The 21,910-nt window shown below is 33.0% G+C and overlaps 1 protein-coding gene and 1 pseudogene across 1 annotated transcript; one reads left to right on the top strand and one right to left on the bottom strand.

Moving 5' to 3' along the window:
• Positions 1–6,896: 6,896 nt before the first annotated feature.
• Positions 6,897–10,044, bottom strand: LOC107427370 (monooxygenase 2-like; annotated as a pseudogene).
• A 7,088-nt stretch (positions 10,045–17,132) lies between these two features.
• LOC125418350 (disease resistance protein RPV1-like) lies at positions 17,133–21,442 on the top strand. Its single transcript, XM_048480859.2, has 4 exons — positions 17,133–17,272; positions 17,945–19,052; positions 19,411–19,698; positions 19,800–21,442. Exons 2-4 carry the CDS (start codon positions 18,036–18,038, stop codon positions 21,147–21,149), a joined length of 2,655 nt encoding a protein of 884 aa, XP_048336816.2. The 5' UTR covers positions 17,133–17,272; positions 17,945–18,035; the 3' UTR covers positions 21,150–21,442.
• Positions 21,443–21,910: the final 468 nt, after the last annotated feature.

The following is a 21,910-nucleotide window of genomic DNA, read 5'->3' as shown; positions in this document are numbered from 1 at the left end:
ACTACTACCATAAGGAGACTCACCATGTCGACTATCATCAGTTGAAAGTCCCGAATGTTGGGTCCAACAAATGTCTCGTAACCCATCTTCACTACGATCAGTGTTGACCTCAACCTCAAATTGTTCATCTTGATCATAATCATGTCCACGATATTCATTCATATCATTAATGTCGAAGAGCTCATTATCATGATCATGTTCCACAGATTGCACATTGTTTTCACAAATTTGATTTTCAGAGAATCCAGGTTGAGTTTTCAGCACATGAAGTTCGGTCGCTGGGGACTGCATGTCAGCATTAGAGGTACAAGTAGCTGTCTCGGGAACTGCAGATAGTAGGGCAATAATCATAAATCCTGAACTTGTAGGTATCCTATTCACAACACATCCAGCAGTATTAATACTCTGTGGAACCCTGGATAACACATCAACAATAAGTGGAGATCTGTCTTGAGGTCTGTGTGAATTATACTCTTCTATAAAACTTTGTAGGTCTTCATCATTTTCCACAATGTACGGCTCACATGAAAAACACACATGGTATATGAACTTGAAGATTAATTGATGTTGTGTAGAATCTAAGTTGAGAGCGTTGTAGACAACATCTTCAAGTTCTGCCAACGTACAATTCCTTTTGATACGTATAATCTTCGTTCTTTGACATTGGTATCTTCAGGTACCTTCAGAACATACACTCCATGTTCCATCATAGAAAAGTAAAACTGAAATTTGTGACATTGAGCATAAAGGGTTTACCAATTCAAAACATACTAAGTATCTACTTGTCACAAGCTTGTGGTAATTCGTGAGGTCATATGACTAAAAATAATTGCAATCGTAGAATCTTTGCTGGAAGGTTTAACTATAATCCTGAAGCAAAAGTAATGAAAAAAATACAAATGCATTTTCAGTAAATGAGTACAAAAAATAAGCCAAACAATTATGTTATTAATGCCTAGTGGAATAACATTTTAAATGCAAATAAGTAGAATAGCATTTTAAATACAAATACAAATGCATTTTCAGTAAATAAGTACAGAAAATAAGCCAAACAATTATGTTATTAATGCCTAGTGGAATAGCATTTTAAATGCAAATAAGTAGAATAGCATTTTAAATACAAATACAAATGGATTTTATGTAAATGAGTACAAATGCTGTTTAAATGTTGCATATTAACACCTAGTAGAATAGCTACTCTTGACAGACATAGTGGATCAAGTAGATTAAGATGTCAAATCTGTGGCACATGTGCTAAATCATAACATAACGTTAGCTTGAATGGATGCAATGTTGACAATGTGGTGTTCTGTGGATTATTTTGTTAAACATCATAAATATAGTTACATTTAGCATCTCATTCGTTTACAATAACATTAGAGAAGTGGACAAATTCGATTGTCCAATTGGTTTGCTTTTAGGAAATGGAAAAATTAACTACTCCGATGGAACCGCCGTTAAATTTTCCAACAAGCAAGTGTTTCATAATTACTGATGGACCGCATGTAACAAATAAAGGTTGTAATTTTCAAATGGAAATTTCTGAACCATTTATGGATTGTTTTACATAAAATAGCACCAACATAGAACTTGCACTTATATATCATGTCAAAACGTGACAAACGATGAATCCAATATAAGGGAAAAATGTATACATATCTGTACACACACACACATATATATATATATATATATATTTGTACATATATACAAATACCAAAAAATCTTTAACTCTGATCCACAGAAACGTACAATTTAATTACACCCTTTTGAAGTGTATGGGCTCCACAATGGAGATTTTTAGTCTTGTTGTTATCATAAAAGGTTGAGGGTATGCAGGGAGAGTGAACTGAACTGAAGGTGGTATTGTGTTTTCTGCAATGTTCGTCAATGCAAAGAAAGGCTGAAAGGTACGTAACCAACAAAAGAGAAAGAGAGAGGAAGACACACAGGATTCATTTAATGTGGTAGCAGGGAGAGTAAGAGAAAGGGATAGAAGTTAATGAAGGTAGATGAGAAATGAGAGATGGTAAAAAAAATTGTTTTAATATTTCCCACTTTATTTGACAGTTCATGAAAAATGAGGGTAGATGAGAAATGGAAAACTGTTACATTTATTTTACACTTTCATATCTATTTATTTAAATAGTTTCCACAAGTGCACAATTAATTCCCTCCTACCAACTCTCGTTTGGACATACTATCGTGGAGCCGTTCATGTAAAAGTAATTGGAAGAAGCTTGCAAGCTGGGAATCACATTTTACAATCTAAAACTAACTACATTTTAATGCATACCATTCAAATAAGTTCTAATGGTCAGAAACTAGAGAGCCAATATTTGAGAACTCAATTACCATCCATTTAAATTATCATCCTTCTTATTTATTGCTTTTCCACATATTAAATAATATGGAGAATTTAATAATGAAATTGGATCCTTACACATCATATTGACACGAGAATCATGTACAAAAACTAAAAACAAAATCTGAATTAGCAAGAGGAAATTGTACAAGTGTTTTATGAATAAAAACTAGAGAATATTACAGCTCCTAGAGAATATTACAGCTCCTACAAAAGCCTCTGTTGGTATCAATCCCGAATTGACCCAATGTTCCCCATCAATTTCAAAATCTTGAACACCAACTGGCACCACAATTGGTATAATGAAAAACTTTAGTGACAGCATTAAAAGCATATGGGGCACCTCCACTAAAACGGAGACCGATTTGATACCTGGATGAAATCAAACGAAATATCTACAGTTAGTTACAATGTTTAGCATACAAGTTTCAAAGAAAATAATTAAATACCTAGAGTATCCATAAAGAAGTATAAAGGTTCAAATCTAACAATTGAGGTAATAGCTCATACCCAGTAATATCCCTTGCTCTATATGAATTGTATAGAACCAAAATCCAATCTCATAGACTGATTTGCTAAAGGATGCCCAAATCTCCAAAACAGCAAAAAAAGGAAGAATGTGAAAATGTTTTCCATCAAATTCTTTTGCTGCTTCCTTGTCAACCTCTGCCAACATTCCAAAGTGCAGCATCAAATTCATCCACCAGTAATCTAACAAGTACAAAACATGTAACAGAGAACAAACTACACATCATAGATGCAACAAATCAAACAAAACATCAACATGATCAACATTCAACAATGCTTTGGAATGCCAATAACCAAAAAGTAATAAAAATAAATAAATAACAAATAGTAGAAGAATAAGAAAAAGCATACCATTACACAACATAACTACGGTAATAAAAAGACAAGCAATGGCACCAGGCAACTAAGAACAGCAAAGACATACATTAAATAAGTATCACATGCAACTACGTAAAGCAATAAATTAAATAACTATCACATACAAAACCGTGACTAATGAACAGTCGAAGTTTTACCTTTGTTTTGCAAGAGCTCATTTGTTCTATCTATGGAGAAACCACAAACATTACTTAAATTTAATAGCATCTAGCTACCATTTTTAGAGCTGTCAAGGAAAAGATTCATACAAATCTAAAAGACCCAAGTATTCATGCAAAACGACGTACACCTAAATGCAGATAAAAAAATTGCCACTACAGTATGCATCATATTTGCAATACCAAATGCAAATTATCAAACACGCAGGAACCTTAAAGGCAACAGATTTTTGCATCATAATTAGATGCATAACCATAAGCAACTAACCATCATTACTTAATCAATTTTTCATACCAACCACAAATTTCCAATAAATGGACAAAACTATTCTAAATTTCATAAAATGTTTTAGAGCCTTTAGCATATATGTTGAAACATTCCTTACATAATTGCCAATGAAGAGTTCAAGTTAATATTCAATTTCATTTCTACCTTGTCATTTTCCAAATAGACCTTTCAACAAAATAACTAACAAATCTTGGGTTCTTATTCAACACATATTCCGCTCGTTAGCCTAAAGCCACTTAAAAAAATGATTACATAACCTCCTGCACCTTGATGTCAATGGAATAGGGTAAGTTGTAAGTCTCAATAGCTCTAAAATTGTCCATGACCTCCAAATAGAAGTTTGAAACATCCATCTTTCAGACTAACTATTCAAAGGGCAACCTTTTCTTTTATGGAGTTGGGGAATCGTATTACAAACCCCCAACTTTAACCAGTTCAGCCATAAAGCTCAATAGGAAAAAAGGAACTCTTGTCCTAATAAAGTTAAAATTACTTTTACATATATAAATATATATATATATATATATATATAATGAACAACAGACAACAAACAACAAAAACCAAATGCAACCCCTAAATCATTATAGGAGATGCTTTTGATGAGGGAGAAATAAGATATACGAGAATCTAAACCTTTTGCTCGTTGTCTACTCTCCAGAGATAGAAGAAGAACTCCGTGTAAAGTGAACAGCAGACCCAATTCCAAAAACTCCAACGGTTTCATTCACATACAATCACGATTTTCTGTTTCCTTCGACATGAAAACAGAGGGAAAACCTCGCAAGACTTTGACTGATAGGCAAACCAATCCAAAGCTTTCGCACTGGAAGGCACAGCGACCTTTAGAAATCCTCACAGAATCACATATGAAATGAACCAAACAAAACGACATAGTATCCAAACAGCAAAGTGAAACAACATAGTATGTGAAATGAAAATCACATAAGGAATTTTCCAATACCTGAAACCGAAAGAACCCATTGGAGGTAGAAGGAGGATTCAGCTTCAACTTCCTCACAACATCTTTGATACTCTCTAATCCTTTCACAACATCTTTGATACTCTCTAATCCTTTCTCAAGTGTCAATGCCAGGGGTAGAGTATGTGTAATGCAAGTCTCCACCACAAAATCCCCGTCCTCCATTCCCGAATCCTTGCCGATTTCCATTATCAGACTGTCAAATCGCACATCGAACACTACCTAAAACAAAAATTACAAAAGCATAAGGAAAAAAATTACAGAAATAGCAAAAACAAAAAAACATAACCCTAATTTCGATTCCAACTTATCCCAAAAGCAATCAGAAAAAAAAAAAAATACACCCCACAAATGTTTTAAATAAACCCTTGAAACCACTCAAATCGAAAAGTCAAAGGAAAAATGAAGCAAATAGACCAGGCATTTTATCAGAGAGGCCAAGTGAAACAGCAAGCTTACACATCTGCTTCCGCCATGCAGTACCACCCTTGAGCTTTGTATACAAATCCACATCCTCCTTCTTCACAATACCCTAATTTCGAATTCCAAACCATCAATTTCTTTCTTTGTATGGAATTTTGGTGACCGGAGAGACGAAACGGGGCTATTTGGCAAAACGACAACTAGGTGAAGAAAGCTTGATGGATGAATGAGAAGAGATGAGCCAACTTTAGGGAAGCGTGATGTTCTCGAGTGAAAGAAAAAAAAGAAATAACATAAAATAAAAAAAAGTAAAAATATTAAATTTGGATATAAGGATATTTTGGGATTATTAAAAATTAAAAGAGTAGAAAAAAAAAAAAAGATAGCAAATGAAGGGGTAAAAATCGTGAAGCTCATCCCTATGGAGGCATTGGGCCAAATTTTTCAAATTTTAACTAGAAAACTCGGCCCACAATGAAAACTCAAAACTGGAGGATGACTAACATGAAATATATTATTATGGATATACATCCAAAAAAGAACCAAATGATAATGACTTATTGAAGGGAGAATTTTTGTCTCCATTTTTTTTTTCATTTTTTGTCTGACTAATAGAATCTCATTTCCCTTTTAGAAATGAGTTATTTATTTATTTATTTTTACTTGGTTCATTTTATTTCTTTATTAATATTTTTAAATAAAATAATAATGTATGATGAATAGAGAAGGAGATAAAAAAAAAAAAAAGAAAAAAAAAAGAGAGAATAAAAAAATCCAAATTCTGACTTGTTTGATCTCATTGAATGTTTTGGAAAAGTTTGTAATAAGATTGACCACCCCAAAAAAAAAAAAACAGAATCGTGGTTAGCAGTATGTATTTACTATATTCTTACTGCATGTCACATGAATAAAATAGCGAAAAAAACTTTTTTGACAAATAAAGCTGGTCAAGTGGTAAATTCCTCGTATCCAGATCATTAAAATCATGGATTCACGCGGAACAAATTTTGTATTAACTAATATACAGAAGCTCTGCATTAAATTAAGAATTTATGAAAGATTTTCCTTGTAATAAACATTTATATTTTTGGGAAGCCAAATTGTATGAGTATACTTTACTTTGATCATTAATTCTCTTAATTGGATGTTAAATATTGTTTTGCACTTTTTGATTAATAGCAATTTACATTTTGTTTCTTTTTTCCATTGCATAAGTTTAAAAATCTTATTTAGTTATTTATCTTTTCTGTTTTGATCAAAATATATTAACACAATTAAAATGAGATATGCGGATATACTAGATTAGTTTTAATTAAAATTTCCTTCAAATTTCTGTGTATATTCTCAATTTGCAAACGCTTCACTTTTTCAACAATGACAAGCACATGCCAATCAATTTTTTAACATAAAACTAAGCCACTTTTTCAACATATGGAAAATATTATAGGTTCCTCAAGCGATTGAAATTGGTTGGCTGTTGAAATTTTTCCAGATAAGTTACTGTATGAGAGATTTACATGATTCTGAAATGCTAAAGAAATAGATCAAATAGTTTGTAGCCATTTCATGTTGCCATTGCTTGCTGGGATTTTTCCAACAAAATGAGATTCATCAACAAATTCAAAATATTCATATTTATGAGGCTTGTTAGCTCCACTTGAGAGATTTCATGAAACGTTATTGTCAGAGAATAAAAAGAGATAAAGGCTATTAATGATATATATTCAAAGATCTACTTATATTCTTGAAACATTCATTATTGAAAATTAACCTTATTGTACAATTTGAGGATTACAATAATTTTCAAATTATTGTAATTTTTTGAAATAGTATATATATATATATATATATGTTGGATAGGATTATAATAATTAACTAATCCAAAAAGCAGCAAGATGATGCGTGGATTTAAAGGGAATACCACTAGAGGAGCCTCATTCATCTGTTTCACATCTAATCCAGTCCACAGGGAATTCAAAACATGGTAATTTAGACATACATAAGGATTAACCAAAAATCATGTTGGTAGCATCTAATGATTATATGATCTTCCCACAATCAAAATCAGCCCTCTTCAATTGCGAATCAGCCAGGACTGGGGCAAAAAATTTGTCCCTCAGGAAGCTAATAATTTTCCCGTTACCCTCCTGTATAAAACCCACAACATAAGCTGTAGCAATGAGATCAAAGCTCCTCCATCTCCTCTCATTGGCATACTTCTTCAAACCCTTTTCAATCTCCTTGTATTCTTCTTCTGGTTTTATACCACTTTTTTGCTTTATTTCCGATAGTGCCTCACAAGACATCTAGCTAAAACAAAACCATCTTCCAAAGCAGAACAGCCCCCTTGTCCAAGATCAGGGGTCATTGGATGGAGTGCATCACCAGCTACACAAACATTGCCTTTGCTTATGTTGCCCCATAGAAGCTCCCAAGGATGCCTATATCTTAATGGAGATGATAAAAATGCATCCAATTCTGTGTTCTCAATTACCGCTCTTACTTGTTCTGGTATATTTCCAAGCTTGCTCATCACATATTGCCTCGTTAGCTCTGGCTTGTCTTCTTCTAACTCTCTCTCTACAAGAAAGAAGAGCAATGAACAATAGAAGAAAAAAGTGAGAATTTTATGCACATTGGTTTTGGTTTGCTTTTGGTTTTCTGTTATTCTTTTTGTTTGGAGAGATCAAGATCAAGATTCAAGCATACATGACTGATATATTCATTTAATAATGACAAAAAGTAAAATGCTCTTCAAGCTTCCAGTTAGGCGAGAAGCCTAGCTATTATTTAAACCACAAGCTGCTTGTACGCAACTCAAATTAAAAACCTTTAAGAAAAGAATTGAAAACCAAAAATCCAAAACATAAACGTTTCAGAACGAGAACTTATTTTGCATTTTGGCATGGATATTTATTGTGTTGAGTGAGAGGGAAAAGAAAGTTTTTGTGAAGCAAGGAAAGAAAAATGAGAATATATTATATTATAGATATGAAGGGCTTGCCTTGGTTAGAAGGTCTCCAGGTGAAAAACCAGTAAATGCATTTATCATCACAGGGCATGGCACCAAACCTAACACCATGTCCAAAGAACTGCATTAACATGGGCTCAAAGTCATGTTTGGTATTGAAATTTGCAGAGTCTCTGAAGCCAGATCTTCCAGTAAAGGCAGGCTTCTTGAATCCCAACCATTTCGCAACCACCGAATTCACACCATCACAACCAATCAATACCTTTCATTCACAGCACTTAAGGATCAGATTCAAAAGCACAAAGTTGAAGCAAAACAAATATCAATCAATTGGTTGAACAACCATCAAACAGGTTATCTACAATTAAATTAAGTCCCCCACATTTGGATTCTACCTTGGTTTTTATGATATTTCCATCAGCAAGATGAATGAGCTTGAAATAGCCTGATTCCTCAATTGAAACCACCTTGGACAAGTATCTAATTGTACCATTAGGGAGTTCATTGGCAAGGGCTTCCAATAATAACTTCCTTCTCAAGCAACGAACTTCGTGCTCTCCACTGGACATTATCAAACACCCAGTTTTAGCAGAGTTTCACCCACTTCAGCTTACTACTAAAGCACTGTGATTACAATTTAAACTTACTGTTTCCCTTTGGCAACAAATGACATTTTTTATGTTTGGAGCTCTGAAATTGTGGAGGAAGTCACGTTCCTACGAATTCAGAAATCCCACAGTCAGTTTTCCTTTTTGAAGAAGATTACAGGAAGCAACAACAATGTATTTTTTTGAAAAAGTAAAAATAAATGAACAAAGTTGTAGCTTGCAGATTACAAATGCATGGTTATAAAACAAAGTTGTAGCTTGCAGATTACAAATGCATGGTTATAAAACAAAGTTGTAGCTTGCAGATTACAAATGCATGGTTATAAGTATTTGACAGAAAAACAAGCCTATTAGACTATAAATTTTCAGCATAAATTTGATCTGTTTAAGTGACTACCAAAAAATACTTTGGAAGTACCGAGTTGCTTTTCTTTTCTAGCTAGAACCATTGAAGAAATGAAACAAAAAGCAGTGAATTTTTTCAATGACAAAGAAACATCTCAGAGATGTTGGGAATCAAATAAATAACCAAAAAATGAAAGAACTAAAGGAAGTTAAAAGTGCAAGTGAAGATTACCCTCGAAGCAGCTCATGTCGTTGGCGCAGGGAGTCACCAATTCCAACCGCATCCAATGCCTTCCAAGCGTTTGTCCATGTTAGCAATGCAAATCCTGTTATCCTTAGACTATCCGAAGATTCCAACACTAAGCTTCTAATACCCTGCCTGCAAAATTATGCTCGTACATTTCTTACCATGTATCCATTATAAACTAACAGATAGTTCTTAGAAAAAGCAAATAAATATCAGAATAAAAAATATAAGCAAGGTGAGAACCTGTAAAGTCCCAAGCTTGTTGTGAGGCCAGCAATTCCAGCTCCCACAATTACGACATCTTCAATTACTTCCATGGCCTTATTAATTGATTTTCTTTTGGCTTTCAATTCCTTTTAGTCACAAGATTTGTGGGCACAGATAGTTTTAGAGGGCAAGTGGAATAGGTCATATAATATATGTGTATATATATATATGTATAAAATACAGGGAGGGAGATGTAATAACTAATAAGAAATGGAGAGTAATTAGTGCCCGAGAGTTTTGATAACGGAAGACACTTTTTTGGACTTGCGATTATCAAGTTTTAACCGCAAACCATGGTGGCTATGGAATGTACTAATCAAGTACATAGCAGCCACTTTTGAGTAGTACCAGATGGATTGTGATCATTTGTAGCATTTCTATAAATTTAGTCCAAAATCAATACGAATGCTTTAAAGAAACTGAAACACCAGCTGTTCAAACTCATTATCTTCAAATTTATCTCATCATCCAATCATATAAACACACCTTATGTAACAAGGTACGTATCTTTGTTAATATATATACATATATACATATATATATATATATATTAAAAAAAAAAGGTGTATTCAAATTTTGATATATACCATATATAAAAAAAAAATTCATTACATTGGCAAAGTTGATAATGAAGGAGACAATGTCTCCACTCCTGGGAAAAATATTGACAATTTTAGCCCCAAAAAAAAAAAAAAAGAATAAAAGAGAAAAATATTCACAAACATGCTTGTCTTTACAAGATCAGCAACCCAACCAAGATTTTTTTTTTTTTTTAAAGAAATAATGAAACATTCTATAGTAGTCTCTTTTATTTATTTTTTTAAGAAATAATGAAATATACAGTAATAGTCCAATCAAATAATCACTTTGGTTTTGCCCCATCCTACCTAATAAACAGTTTAATAGATAAATTATTATCTAGTTTTATATATGACAAGACAAAATTTTGTCCTATCAAAAGTATATTAATCAATATTTCTTTTACTTCGTATTTTTCTTTTATTAAAGTAATCATTATTTCTAAAAATTCAAACTACTTGCGTAGAAAAATATATTTCCTGAAGGAAAAAAAGAAGAAGAAGAAGAAGAAAAATCCAAATTGAGTTCCTTCGTTCAGGTAATTTGAGGCATTACCTCTTGGTTGTTATTCAGATGTTTATATATAATTTCAAACTAGGATTGGAAATTTTAATTTGAAAAATCGGCCCACGATTAATGATGTCAATGGGGCAGGACGAGATCGGTTTTTAAAATTTCATCTTCATCCCCATGGAAAATTTTCATCCCATCCCCGCAGTTTTTCCCGTTTCTTTAGAAGCGAGGCGGGAACAGGGATTCTCCAATCGGTGGCGGTGCGGGGATGGTTTCCCCCCACCCTTTTTTTTTTTTTTTTCATATAATTGATATAATTTTTTTTTGATAAATTTATATAAAAAAAATTTCTTCTATAAGTAAAATGTAAATAAAATGACCAAAAATATAATAAAAATACAATAAAAGATATCAAAGTTCAAATTTATAATTTTAATGACATATATTCTCAAAAAATACAATATAATATAATCCAAATACATAAACATAAAATTTATAAAAATACACATGCGCACATAATAAAGTTTTACTTCTCATTTCCTTAAGTCTCCATGGAAGAATGTTCCGTAAGAGTTGATTGCTACAAAAATAGACAAAAATATTAAATAATATCAAAAAATTTTAAACAATTTAATATAAACATTTTTTGTAATAAATAAATTCAATTTACCTCCTCATCAATTTTTATGTCACTCATAGTAGAAGAACAAGCTCCAACATATGGTGAAGAAGATCAAGCTAACAAAAATGAGATTAATTAGTTAACAATAAATACAAAAATTATTTAAGACAAAAGAATATAAAATTTAATTTTTCATACCATTAATTTCAGCCCATAACCAATCTTGTGCACACATCAAAGCTTCCAAAGTTTTAGGATGAAGTCTACTTCGATGTGAACTCACAAATCTTCCACTGGTATTGAATGCAGACTCAGATGCAACAATCGATACTGGAATGGCTAAAATATCTCTTGCAATATTATGCAAAGTAGGATACTTCATTGCATTTACTTTCCACCATGTCAATATGTCAAAGTCATTAGATCTAGGTAAAACCGGCTCCTCCAAGTAATGATCAAGTTCAGATTTTACATTATCAATATTAGTAGTGCTAGAAACAAATAAATCAAATTTTGCCAAACGATCTTTTTTTTTAGATGGAATCACATTGGATTGGGAAGATGAAACATTTGCACTCAAATTGCGTTTTGATTGATACTCCTTCACTAAATCATAGCAAATTTGACGTATAATGGCTATCTTATGCACACCTTCATCCCCATAAATCAAAAGAAAACAATATTCTATCACTTTCATTTTATACCTTGGATCTAAAAGAGTTGCTACAACTATTATTCCATGTGTTTCACTCCAATATTTTTCAAATTTAGATATCATACCCGCGGCCATCAATCTAATTTCCTCACAAAAAGATGCTAGCCAATCATAAATTGACATCCTAATCTCACAAATGTGTGGGAAAAAAAGATTAGCTGTAGGATACTTTGTTCCTAAAAATATTTCAGTCACTTCATAAAACAATTCTAGTCTTTCACAAATCTCTTTGGCTAAATCCCAATCTTGATCACTAGGCAAACATTTATATAGTGACTCTTGTTGTTTCAAATGAGGAAAAACAGTCCTATATTTTAAAGCAGTAGCAAGCATCAAATATGTAGAATTCCACCTAGTTTTACAATCAAGAACCAACTTCTTATCACAAGAAATTTTCAATTGACGAACACATTCTAAGAATTTTTCCTCTCTTTTTGGTGTTGATGTCCAAAAATAAACACTTTCACGAATTTTTTCAATACTTCCACAAATTATTTCCAAACCATCTTTCACAATCAAATTCAATATATGTGCACCACACCGCATATGAAAAAATTGACCATTTAACAAAAATGAAGAATTTGGAAGCTTATTCAAAAGAAGATTGACCAAAGCATCATTTGTGCTACAATTGTCTAAGGTCAAAGTAGAAAGCTTACCATCTATATTCCAATCCAATATGCAATCCATAAAAACATTGCAAAGAGCCTCAGAAGTATGTGGACAAGGTGCATATACAAACTTACAAAAAATAATAATAATAAATAGTTATAATAAACTAAATACATAAAACAATCCAATAAATATGAAATTTAATATATAAACTTATAAAGTACCTTATAATTCGACTTTGAAGTATCCAATTATCATCAATGAAATGTGTCGTAATAGCTATGAAGCCTCTATTTGGTTAGATGTCCACATATCCATAGTAATTGCAACTCTACCATAATTCTTCTCTAACAACTCCATTGTTTTGGATTTTTCGTAATCATACAATTTAAAAATATCATTTCTAATTGTATTACGAGAAACCACTTTAAACAATGATTGAACCATATTCATAAACCTCCTAAACCCATAATGTACAACTATTGAAAGAGGGTATTCATGCAAAACAATCATGTTTGCAAGCTCCTTTCTGGCATTCTCTTGGTCAAACGTATATGTACCAACTTTAACTTTTCCACCAGCATCTTTAGTAGGATTCAAAATTGCTTGCTTAATATCCTTTTGTGTTCGAAGAGGACACCTTTTAAAATGATCATGCAAATGTTTTGTTCCATTTCTACTTCCTCCTCCTAGTTTCTTACTACAATAATTACATACGGCCTTATCCACCCATCTATCTTTACCTTTTTAAAATGATTCCACACAACCGAAATCAATTTTCTTTTTCCAATTATTTGACTACTATCCTTGTCACATACCTCTATCGGAGTTTGGTTTATATCTTCTTGACTAGGTATTTCTTGAGGAGTACTAATTGGAGTCGAATTGTTGCTAAAAGGTGTTGATGATGATTGATCCTTGTCATGTGGAGTGCTTCCAATTGTCGAACCACTAGCTTCGGCCATAATTTACCTTAAAAAAAAATAAATAAATAAATAAAATAAAAAAATAAAAAAAAAAAACAAAAATTGAAAGACAAGACAATTAGATTAATGTGTTGATACCATCCATACAAATGTAATAGTACTCTCACATGCATTTCACCAGAAAATATAATACTCTCACATGCAAAAAAAGTAATTACACAAATAAATAAATAAATAAATAAGTGTAATAAAGAAGCTCACTGCCCACCAGCCACATGTCTCTACTTCCAGAAGTAAACGAAAAGCCGCTGTTAATTTATCTTTTTATATTACCTGAGTAATGAATATTCTAGCTAGCATTTGTTTTATAAAAATGGACCAAAACAAGGTTGATCATTTTTCCTTCGTTAGGAACATCATATTAACCAACTCCCAATTTGCAAGTAATATTAATTTCTTTGAGTAGAGAAGAGAAATGAGAAACGAATCACAAAGTCGAGGTCATTAATAAATAAAATATCTAGCTAGAAGCTCATACTGTTAATGCAATATGAGATCTAATGCACAATCACGGCAATTGCATAAAATAACTTCATTTTACTGGCTGACCGGTGCTAGTACTGATTCTATAATTCTATCTAAGCGAAACCTATAGATTTTTAAAGCTTCAAATTAATTATGCTCGGTAATGTTTGGATTTTTCTTTTCCCAATAGCAATTTTCACCCACATCAAACTTGGAATTCTAAATCTGGTGGTTACTCCCAGGTTTTACTGCTAACCAAGCTTACTGATACACTTATTTATATAAATAAATTCTTTGAATATCAACTGATGTGATACTATTTTTCTAATTTATATGCCCGTTTAAAAATTGCACTTACCTTTCCTTTTTTTTTTTTTTTCTTTCTTTCTGTGAAAGAACTTATCCAGGAATTGCTATATTCTAGTTTGCTACTCATAACCATTGCTTCACACCAAGATAACCATATGGAAATTAGCAATTAATCTGCTATAATCAGTTCACACATGACACAGCCATCAATATGGACTTTCATCGAAAAAAAGAGATATATCATCATCATCATCAAAAAGAAACAATAGTTGCTTTTTGCAATTGAATTAATGTAATAGGATATTACACAAACAAGATTACTAATCCAAGTTTCTGGATATTACAATAGATGCAAAACCATCCAAAAACCAAATAATATAAAAAAAGGAAAGTTTAAATCCCTATATGTTTCCAGTGTTCTTCATTGCAATCCCTGCCAGGGGGACTTAGGTATCATAATCCATATTCAGATGACTCAATCATTTCATTAAAAAAAAAAAGAAAAGAAAAAAAAAAAAGGAAATCAAGACTAACCTAAGGGAGGAGGTGATGCTTGCTGGTGGTGGCCGCGGCTGTGAAGAAGAATCGGCTGAGAGAGCTGAGGGAGATCGGAGATGGTGGTGGCGGCACTGCTGGAGCTGACTGCTGAGGGAGATCGGAGATGGTGTTGGCGGCACTACTGGAGCTGGACTAAGCAGAGATGAGAGAGCTGAGGGAGATGGTGGTGGAGCTTAGGGAAGGGAGTTGAGTGGAGTGTGACTGGTGTCTGGTGAGTGTGTGTATACTGTTGACTGAGAGGAATGTGTTTGTGTTTAGGGCCGGCTGGGAGAAAGGCATAAGTTTAAAGTTTCAAAATATTAAAAAAAATAATAATAAAGTAAATATATACGGGCTGGGTTTGGGCCGGGGTATTTAATCCCCGGTCCCGACCTAGCCCCACTTCGGATCTAAGAAATTTAGCCCGAGCCCGCCTTATCATCCCGTTTTTACGGGTAACGGAGCGGTACACCGTGGTTTTCGGGATGGATGGGGCAAATTGACATTCCTACCCACGATGATAACTCAAACTGGTACTTAGAGGATGACTCACATGAAATATAATAATAATAATAATAATAATAATACTCTGTTACAGAGTCCAGATGTGAATAATGCATCATACAGCCCCGCCTTCAGTGTAGTTCTAAACGCTCAATACTCAATACTTACACCTAGTGGTTGTTTAGGTTAATTGATAAAAACTCAATCATAAGTATACTAATATTATATAATATTCATATGGCCAATATAGACCCCTTTTCTTTTTTTTTTGGTGCAAAGGCAATATAAAACCTTAATATTAAATCGGACTTAATTAAAGGGGGAAAAAAAAATATTGTAGATTGATGCGATAAAAAAAGGTTTTTCGAGCAGATAGACACATGTTGGATAAATAAAAAAATATATAATTCTTATAATTACAAGCAAGCACGCAATGTATTCTCTGGTATTTATATTGGATTCTTGTGGAATTATGATTTATTTGGAGATACATTTCACCTATGTACGTCTCATATATCCCAGTTTCATTGAAAAGAAAGAAACGCTTTTAATCTTTCACCGAAAGATAATAATAATAAATATCAATAAAATAAAAAAGGAAGTTTCCAAAAAGGTTTTTGCTATTGTTAACGTATATGTAATCTTTCCAAAACACAAATTAATTCCAAAACCGGATGACAAATGTAGCTCTAAAATAATCAGAACCTTTCAATTGGACTGTTTAATTGATCCTCCAAAAAAAAAAAAAATGTCATTTGCCAGCGTATAATGAATTACCTGCGAACCATACGGCAACAATACACAACAGATAGTTGTCCTAGAAGTGTGGCTCAAATGATAAAAGGACTCCGTAGAAGTAAAACACAATAGAGAGGCAGAGATACAAATACCACTCAAATAGTCTTGAAGCAGGAGGCCAAGTCCTTAAGTGATAAATCATTTTCCATGATCTTTTCTGTAATTCTGGGACTGCACTCTATTCTCTTTTTGTAGTTCTTGTTAATGTGTTTTGATCAAAAAGTCAAAAAGGCAGAAAAAATTTACCCTTAAAATGTACATGTTGTCTTATTAGTTGAGGTAACATGGAGACTTTATATATAGTTGAGAGGTAATTATGTCAAAACAGAGGATTTTAAAAAATTGTACAATTTTATTGGCATAAGCCAATAGGTAATTATATAGAATCAAGTCAGACCAAACACGAACTTGTCAAGCAGCTAGCTAATTGGTCGAACCTACCATGGGGGTTCCCACTGGGGTCTACGCTGATAGTCGGGAAAAGGAAAACAGAGTACCTAATTTCCAGGAAGTAATGGACCAAACACGCTTTCTTACTTTTTTATTTGTTTCCATTTGAGCTATATTCTTATCATCTCTTCCACTTGCAACTATGAAAAGATCTTACTCAATGTTCTCTTCTTCTTCTCGTAAAACAGAATATGATGTGTTTTTGAGTTTTAGGGGTGAAGACACACGCAACAATTTTACAAGTCATCTCTATTCTGCTTTTTGTCAGAAAGGAATCTACACCTTCTTAGACGACGATAAACTTGAGAGAGGCAAATCCATTTCCCCAGAACTGTTGAAAGCCATCGAAAATTCACGCTGTTCTGTCATCATTCTCTCGGAAAACTATGCTTCTTCGAGTTGGTGTTTGGATGAGCTTGTCAAGATTCTTGAATGCAGGGAGGCCTTTAAACAGATTGTTCTGCCAATTTTCTACCATGTGGATCCATCTCATGTACGGAAGCAGATTGGAAGTTTTGGAGAACCATTCCACAGATATGAACAAGATTTTAGTCAAAAGGTGCAAAAATGGAGGAATGCTTTAACACAAGTTGCCAGTCTTGCTGGATGGGCTTTACATGATGGGTAGGCAATATATATACTTGTCCTTCTTTTATCTATGTATTCCCCTTTTTCCTTTCTGATCTATGATTGAGTTTCGAAACAAGAAAACACATACATATACATATGCATATATATATATATATATATGAAAAGGTGAAGGGATGCATTAACAGAAATTATCACACACACATATATATATGTTTATTAACATTAAAAAAAAAATTACAAATTTAAACATATATATCTTTTTGTATTTATATTTTTCTTTTGTAAGAATTTCAATTCCTAAAAATATTTTCACATATATATAGTATTTACACATATGTATAGTCGATTAATCCAACTAAACTTCAAGTACATGGTTTGACTAATTGATAATTCGGCCTTATCTATTGTTGTAAATGGAATTTTTATTTCCATACATGGGTAAACATATAAATCGGTTTTAAGTCCTTAAGAAGGTGACAAGTGTTACAGTGTTAATTACCTTAATCAAAAATTTATATGGTGCAGTGATAACCAACCGGTAGCATTTTCCATATCACCGTGCAAGTCTCCATTATAATATGAGAGATAATTAACAAAATACAAAATTTTGTACAAATATACAAATTTATTTAAGCAGAGAAATTACATTTATAAACTTAATGCTATACTTTCACTTACTATGGTTTTCATGTTTGAATTTCTAAGGAATGAAGCAAAATTTATACAAGACTTTATCGCAAAGGTATCAAATAAACTTGGTGTTGCATAGTTAAACATTTCAGAGGACCTTTTTGGTATGGATTCACGACTAGAGAAACTAAATGTTTGTGTTTGTACTTCATCATTGGATCATGTTCACTTTATTGGAATTTGTGGGTTGGGCGGAATTGGGAAGACAACTCTTGCCAAAGCTTATTATGATTGGATGTCTTCGCAATTTGAAGGTTGCAGCTTCCTTACAAATATTAGAGAAGTTTGTGAAAAGAAGGAAAATGGTCTTGTGTATTTGCAAAATCTTCTCCTTTCAGATATTCTAAATGGTTTGCCTACAGAAGTAAGGGATATTCATAAAGGAATGGACATGATAAGAAGTAAGTTATGCCATAAGAAAGTACTTGTTGTCCTTGATGATGTTGACAAATTAGACCAGCTAAAAGCATTAGCTGGGAAAAATAATTGGTTTGGCTCTGGAAGTAGAATAATTGTAACTACTAGGGATGAAAGTTTGCTTCTAAGTACATATATAGAGTGTAGAATATATAGAGTTGAGGAATTGAGTTATAGCGAAGGTCTTCGACTTTTTTCTCACAAAGCCTTCAAAAGTACTCATCCTTCAAAGGAATATGAGAAGTTGTCTAAACAAGTGATAGCTTATGCTGACGGTCTTCCACTAGCTTTAGAAGTACTAGGTTCCTTTTTATGTGGAAAAAGTGTAAATCAATGGGAAAGTGCTTTGGATAGGCTGAAGGAGTATCCAAACAAGGAGATTACGAAAGTACTTCAAATCAGTTTTGATGGGCTTGAGGAAATAGAGAAAAGTATTTTCCTAGATATTGCATGCTTCTTCAATGGATTTGAAGAAGACAATATTATTCAAATTATGGATAGTTGTGGTTTCTTTCCAGAAATCGGGATAAGAGTTCTTATTGATAAATCTCTCCTCCATGTTGACAATGATGACAAAGTTTGGATGCATGACTTATTGCAAGAGATGGGAAAGGAAATTGTTTGGGCAAAATCTCGCAATGAACCAGGAAGATGCAGTAGAATATGGAATTATGATGATTTATGTCATGTTTTAGGGCATAACACGGTAAGAGGTTTTCTCACATAATTAAAATCATGACTTTGGTATTTGTATTGCATAATATTTCAATTTTATAAATTCAGTATGTTGTTATTTTGAGGCTATCATATTTTTATCTCCTTGTTCATTTTAACCATTATTATTATTTATTTTTGGGATTAGTAATATATTTAGATGATTTTGAAGCTTGTAATTATTAGGAAGTAACAAAATGCATTTAAATCCTTTTCATTTGGCATGTTTGAAATACCAACGTGTTTTTATAAATTATATATATACAGTTTTTATGCGGCATTTGGCTGTACATTATATACAGCCTCTTACACATTACGTTTCACTTGTATGTTTTAATCTTAACTATTAGGGAACAAAAGTGGAAGCCATAGTATGCTGTTTTCTAGAACCGAAGAAATTGGTTTGCGATTTTGAAGCCTTCTCAAACATGAAGAAGTTAAGATTGCTCATTCTTCAGAATCTTGTCTTGGAAATGAGAGATGGTCAGACACTGAATATTGAACATCTTTCTAAAGAGCTACGATTCCTTAGGTGGCATGAATTTCCTGCCAAATATTTGCCATCAAATTTCCAACGAGGTGGACTTGTTGAATTGAAGTTGTGGTTGAGCAAACACCTTTGGAACAATGCTATCAAGGTAAATACCATTAGAATTTCTTGTTCTTTGCTAATCTGTTTGGAAAATATATATTTTGTCTGACGAAATATCTAAATTTTTTTCTCTTTTCAATACAACAGCCTTTAAACAATTTGAAAACCATTGACATAAGTTATTCAACAAATTTAAGAAAGTTTGAAGACTTTGGGGTGGTTCCAAATCTAGAGAAGTTGATTCTTGTAGCTTGTGTAAATCTATCGGAGATTCACCCATCCATCACACTTCTTGAAAGGCTTACTATCTTGAACCTGAAAGCTTGCAATAGTCTACAAAATCTTCCAACAAGCATAGGTGGTCTGAAATCTCTCAATGTTCTAAACCTTGAAGGTTGTGTAAGCCTTAACGACTTACCCGAGGACTTAGGGGTGGCTACATATCTAGAGCAGTTGATTCTTGAAGATTGTAGAAACCTAGTGGAGATTCCCCCATCCATTAGACTTCTTGAAAGGCTTATTATCTTGAACCTGAAAGCTTGCATTCGTCTACAAAATCTTCCAACAGGCATGCGTAGTCTGAAATCTCTCAAAGTTCTAAACCTTGAAGGTTGTGTAAGCCTTACCAACTTACCAGAGGACTTGGGGCTTTTAAATAGTTTAGAGGAGCTCAATTTGAAAGGCATTTCTGTAGAAGACAGAGATCTACCATCTTCCATTGCACTTCTTGAAAACCTTAAAACACTATCTTTTTGCGGAGGACGACAATGGAACAATATGATGAACATCATTGTTGGGAAAGGTCTCTCATCATCGGCTGGTCTTTTTTCTTTGAAAAAGTTGGAACTAGTCAGCTGCGGTCTTGGGAATGGAGCATTTCCTGAAAATCTTGGCTGCTTAGTTTCTTTAGAATATTTAAACCTCAGCAATAATGATTTTTCTCACCTACCTGTCTGTTTCAATAAACTATCCAAGCTTAGGAGTATTGATTTAAGCTTCTGTAGAGAACTAGAATTGTTGGGGCCAGAGCTTCCTCCTGGTCTAGGATGGTTAGGCCTTGCTTACTGTGTATCACTGGACATGTTTCTTGATCCATTAATGATGGAGCGACGCATCTTGGTCAAATCTTTCGTGGGATGCTTGAAATTGGCAAGAAGGCAAGGCAGCGAAAGGACAGCACTTACATTGCTAAAAACACACCTTCAGAATCTCCCCAGCGAAAGATTTGACATTGTTCTTCCTGGAAACGAAATTCCATCCTGGTTCACTCGTACAAATTTCGAGCCCTCCATAAATTTACAACTAGATCCGAATTGGTGCAACCGTAAGTGGATGGGTTTCGCTATTTTTTTATGTGCTCTTATAGCATTTCAGCTGTCATGTAATGATTCAGGAAGTGGGCCATGGATTTGGAGTAACAAACGATTGTCAACGAGACGTGGCCTCAGCGGTGGGTTCCCCAGCGGATCACCTTTGGTTAATGTATGTGCCTCGTAATAAAATCAAGGGAGAGTGGCAAAACATTGACGTGAGTCAGCTTAAGTTTTCATTTCGAACGAGAGACTTGGATGGTGAAACATTTACAGAGAAGTACATTAGATCGTGTGGTGTCCGTCTGGTGTACGAGCAAGACATAGAAGCTATGAACCCAATTTCCAGCAACCGCATCGAATATCCTTTTGAAGGATGAGGACAAAAAAATTAAAAAAATTAAAAAACTCTAGCTTGTATATATATAAATTATATTTTGATTTTGGTTCTAGCTTAATATAGTTATTGTTAATTTTTCTTGTCTTACGTGCAAATATTGCATTTTAACTGTTTCCAACTAACAATACTGCATTGGATGCCCTTTTATTTTATTTTATCTTATCTATTTTTTTTTATTTTTTTATTTTTTTTTGATACAATAGAAAAAACAGAGAGGAGAATTTTTGTGAAAACAGGGTTGAGCTTAAAGCAGGACAAAACTCAATCCCTTTCATGCTAGATTTGTAGTATGGCGAGAACAGCTTCATAATCTATAAAGTATCTATAATGTATCCAAAAATTATAAACTTAAATCAATTTAATTGATACAGGTAAGAATAGAGAATAATTTTTTTTATAGTAAATTTTCCAACAAATAATTTTTTATAATTTTTTTTTGTCACTTTTATATTCAATTTTTTTTTTCTTTTTTTACTTGAATTCCTTATCAAATATTATGATATTGGCATGGAAACCTGTACTACAATAAAATAAATTATATAAATTTG

Source organism: Ziziphus jujuba, chromosome 9 (genome assembly GCF_031755915.1).
Source record: "Ziziphus jujuba cultivar Dongzao chromosome 9, ASM3175591v1".
Classification (NCBI taxonomy): Eukaryota; Viridiplantae; Streptophyta; class Magnoliopsida; order Rosales; family Rhamnaceae; genus Ziziphus; species Ziziphus jujuba.
Note: the sequence above shows the minus strand (reverse complement) of the source record. Positions and strands in the feature narration are given on the sequence as shown.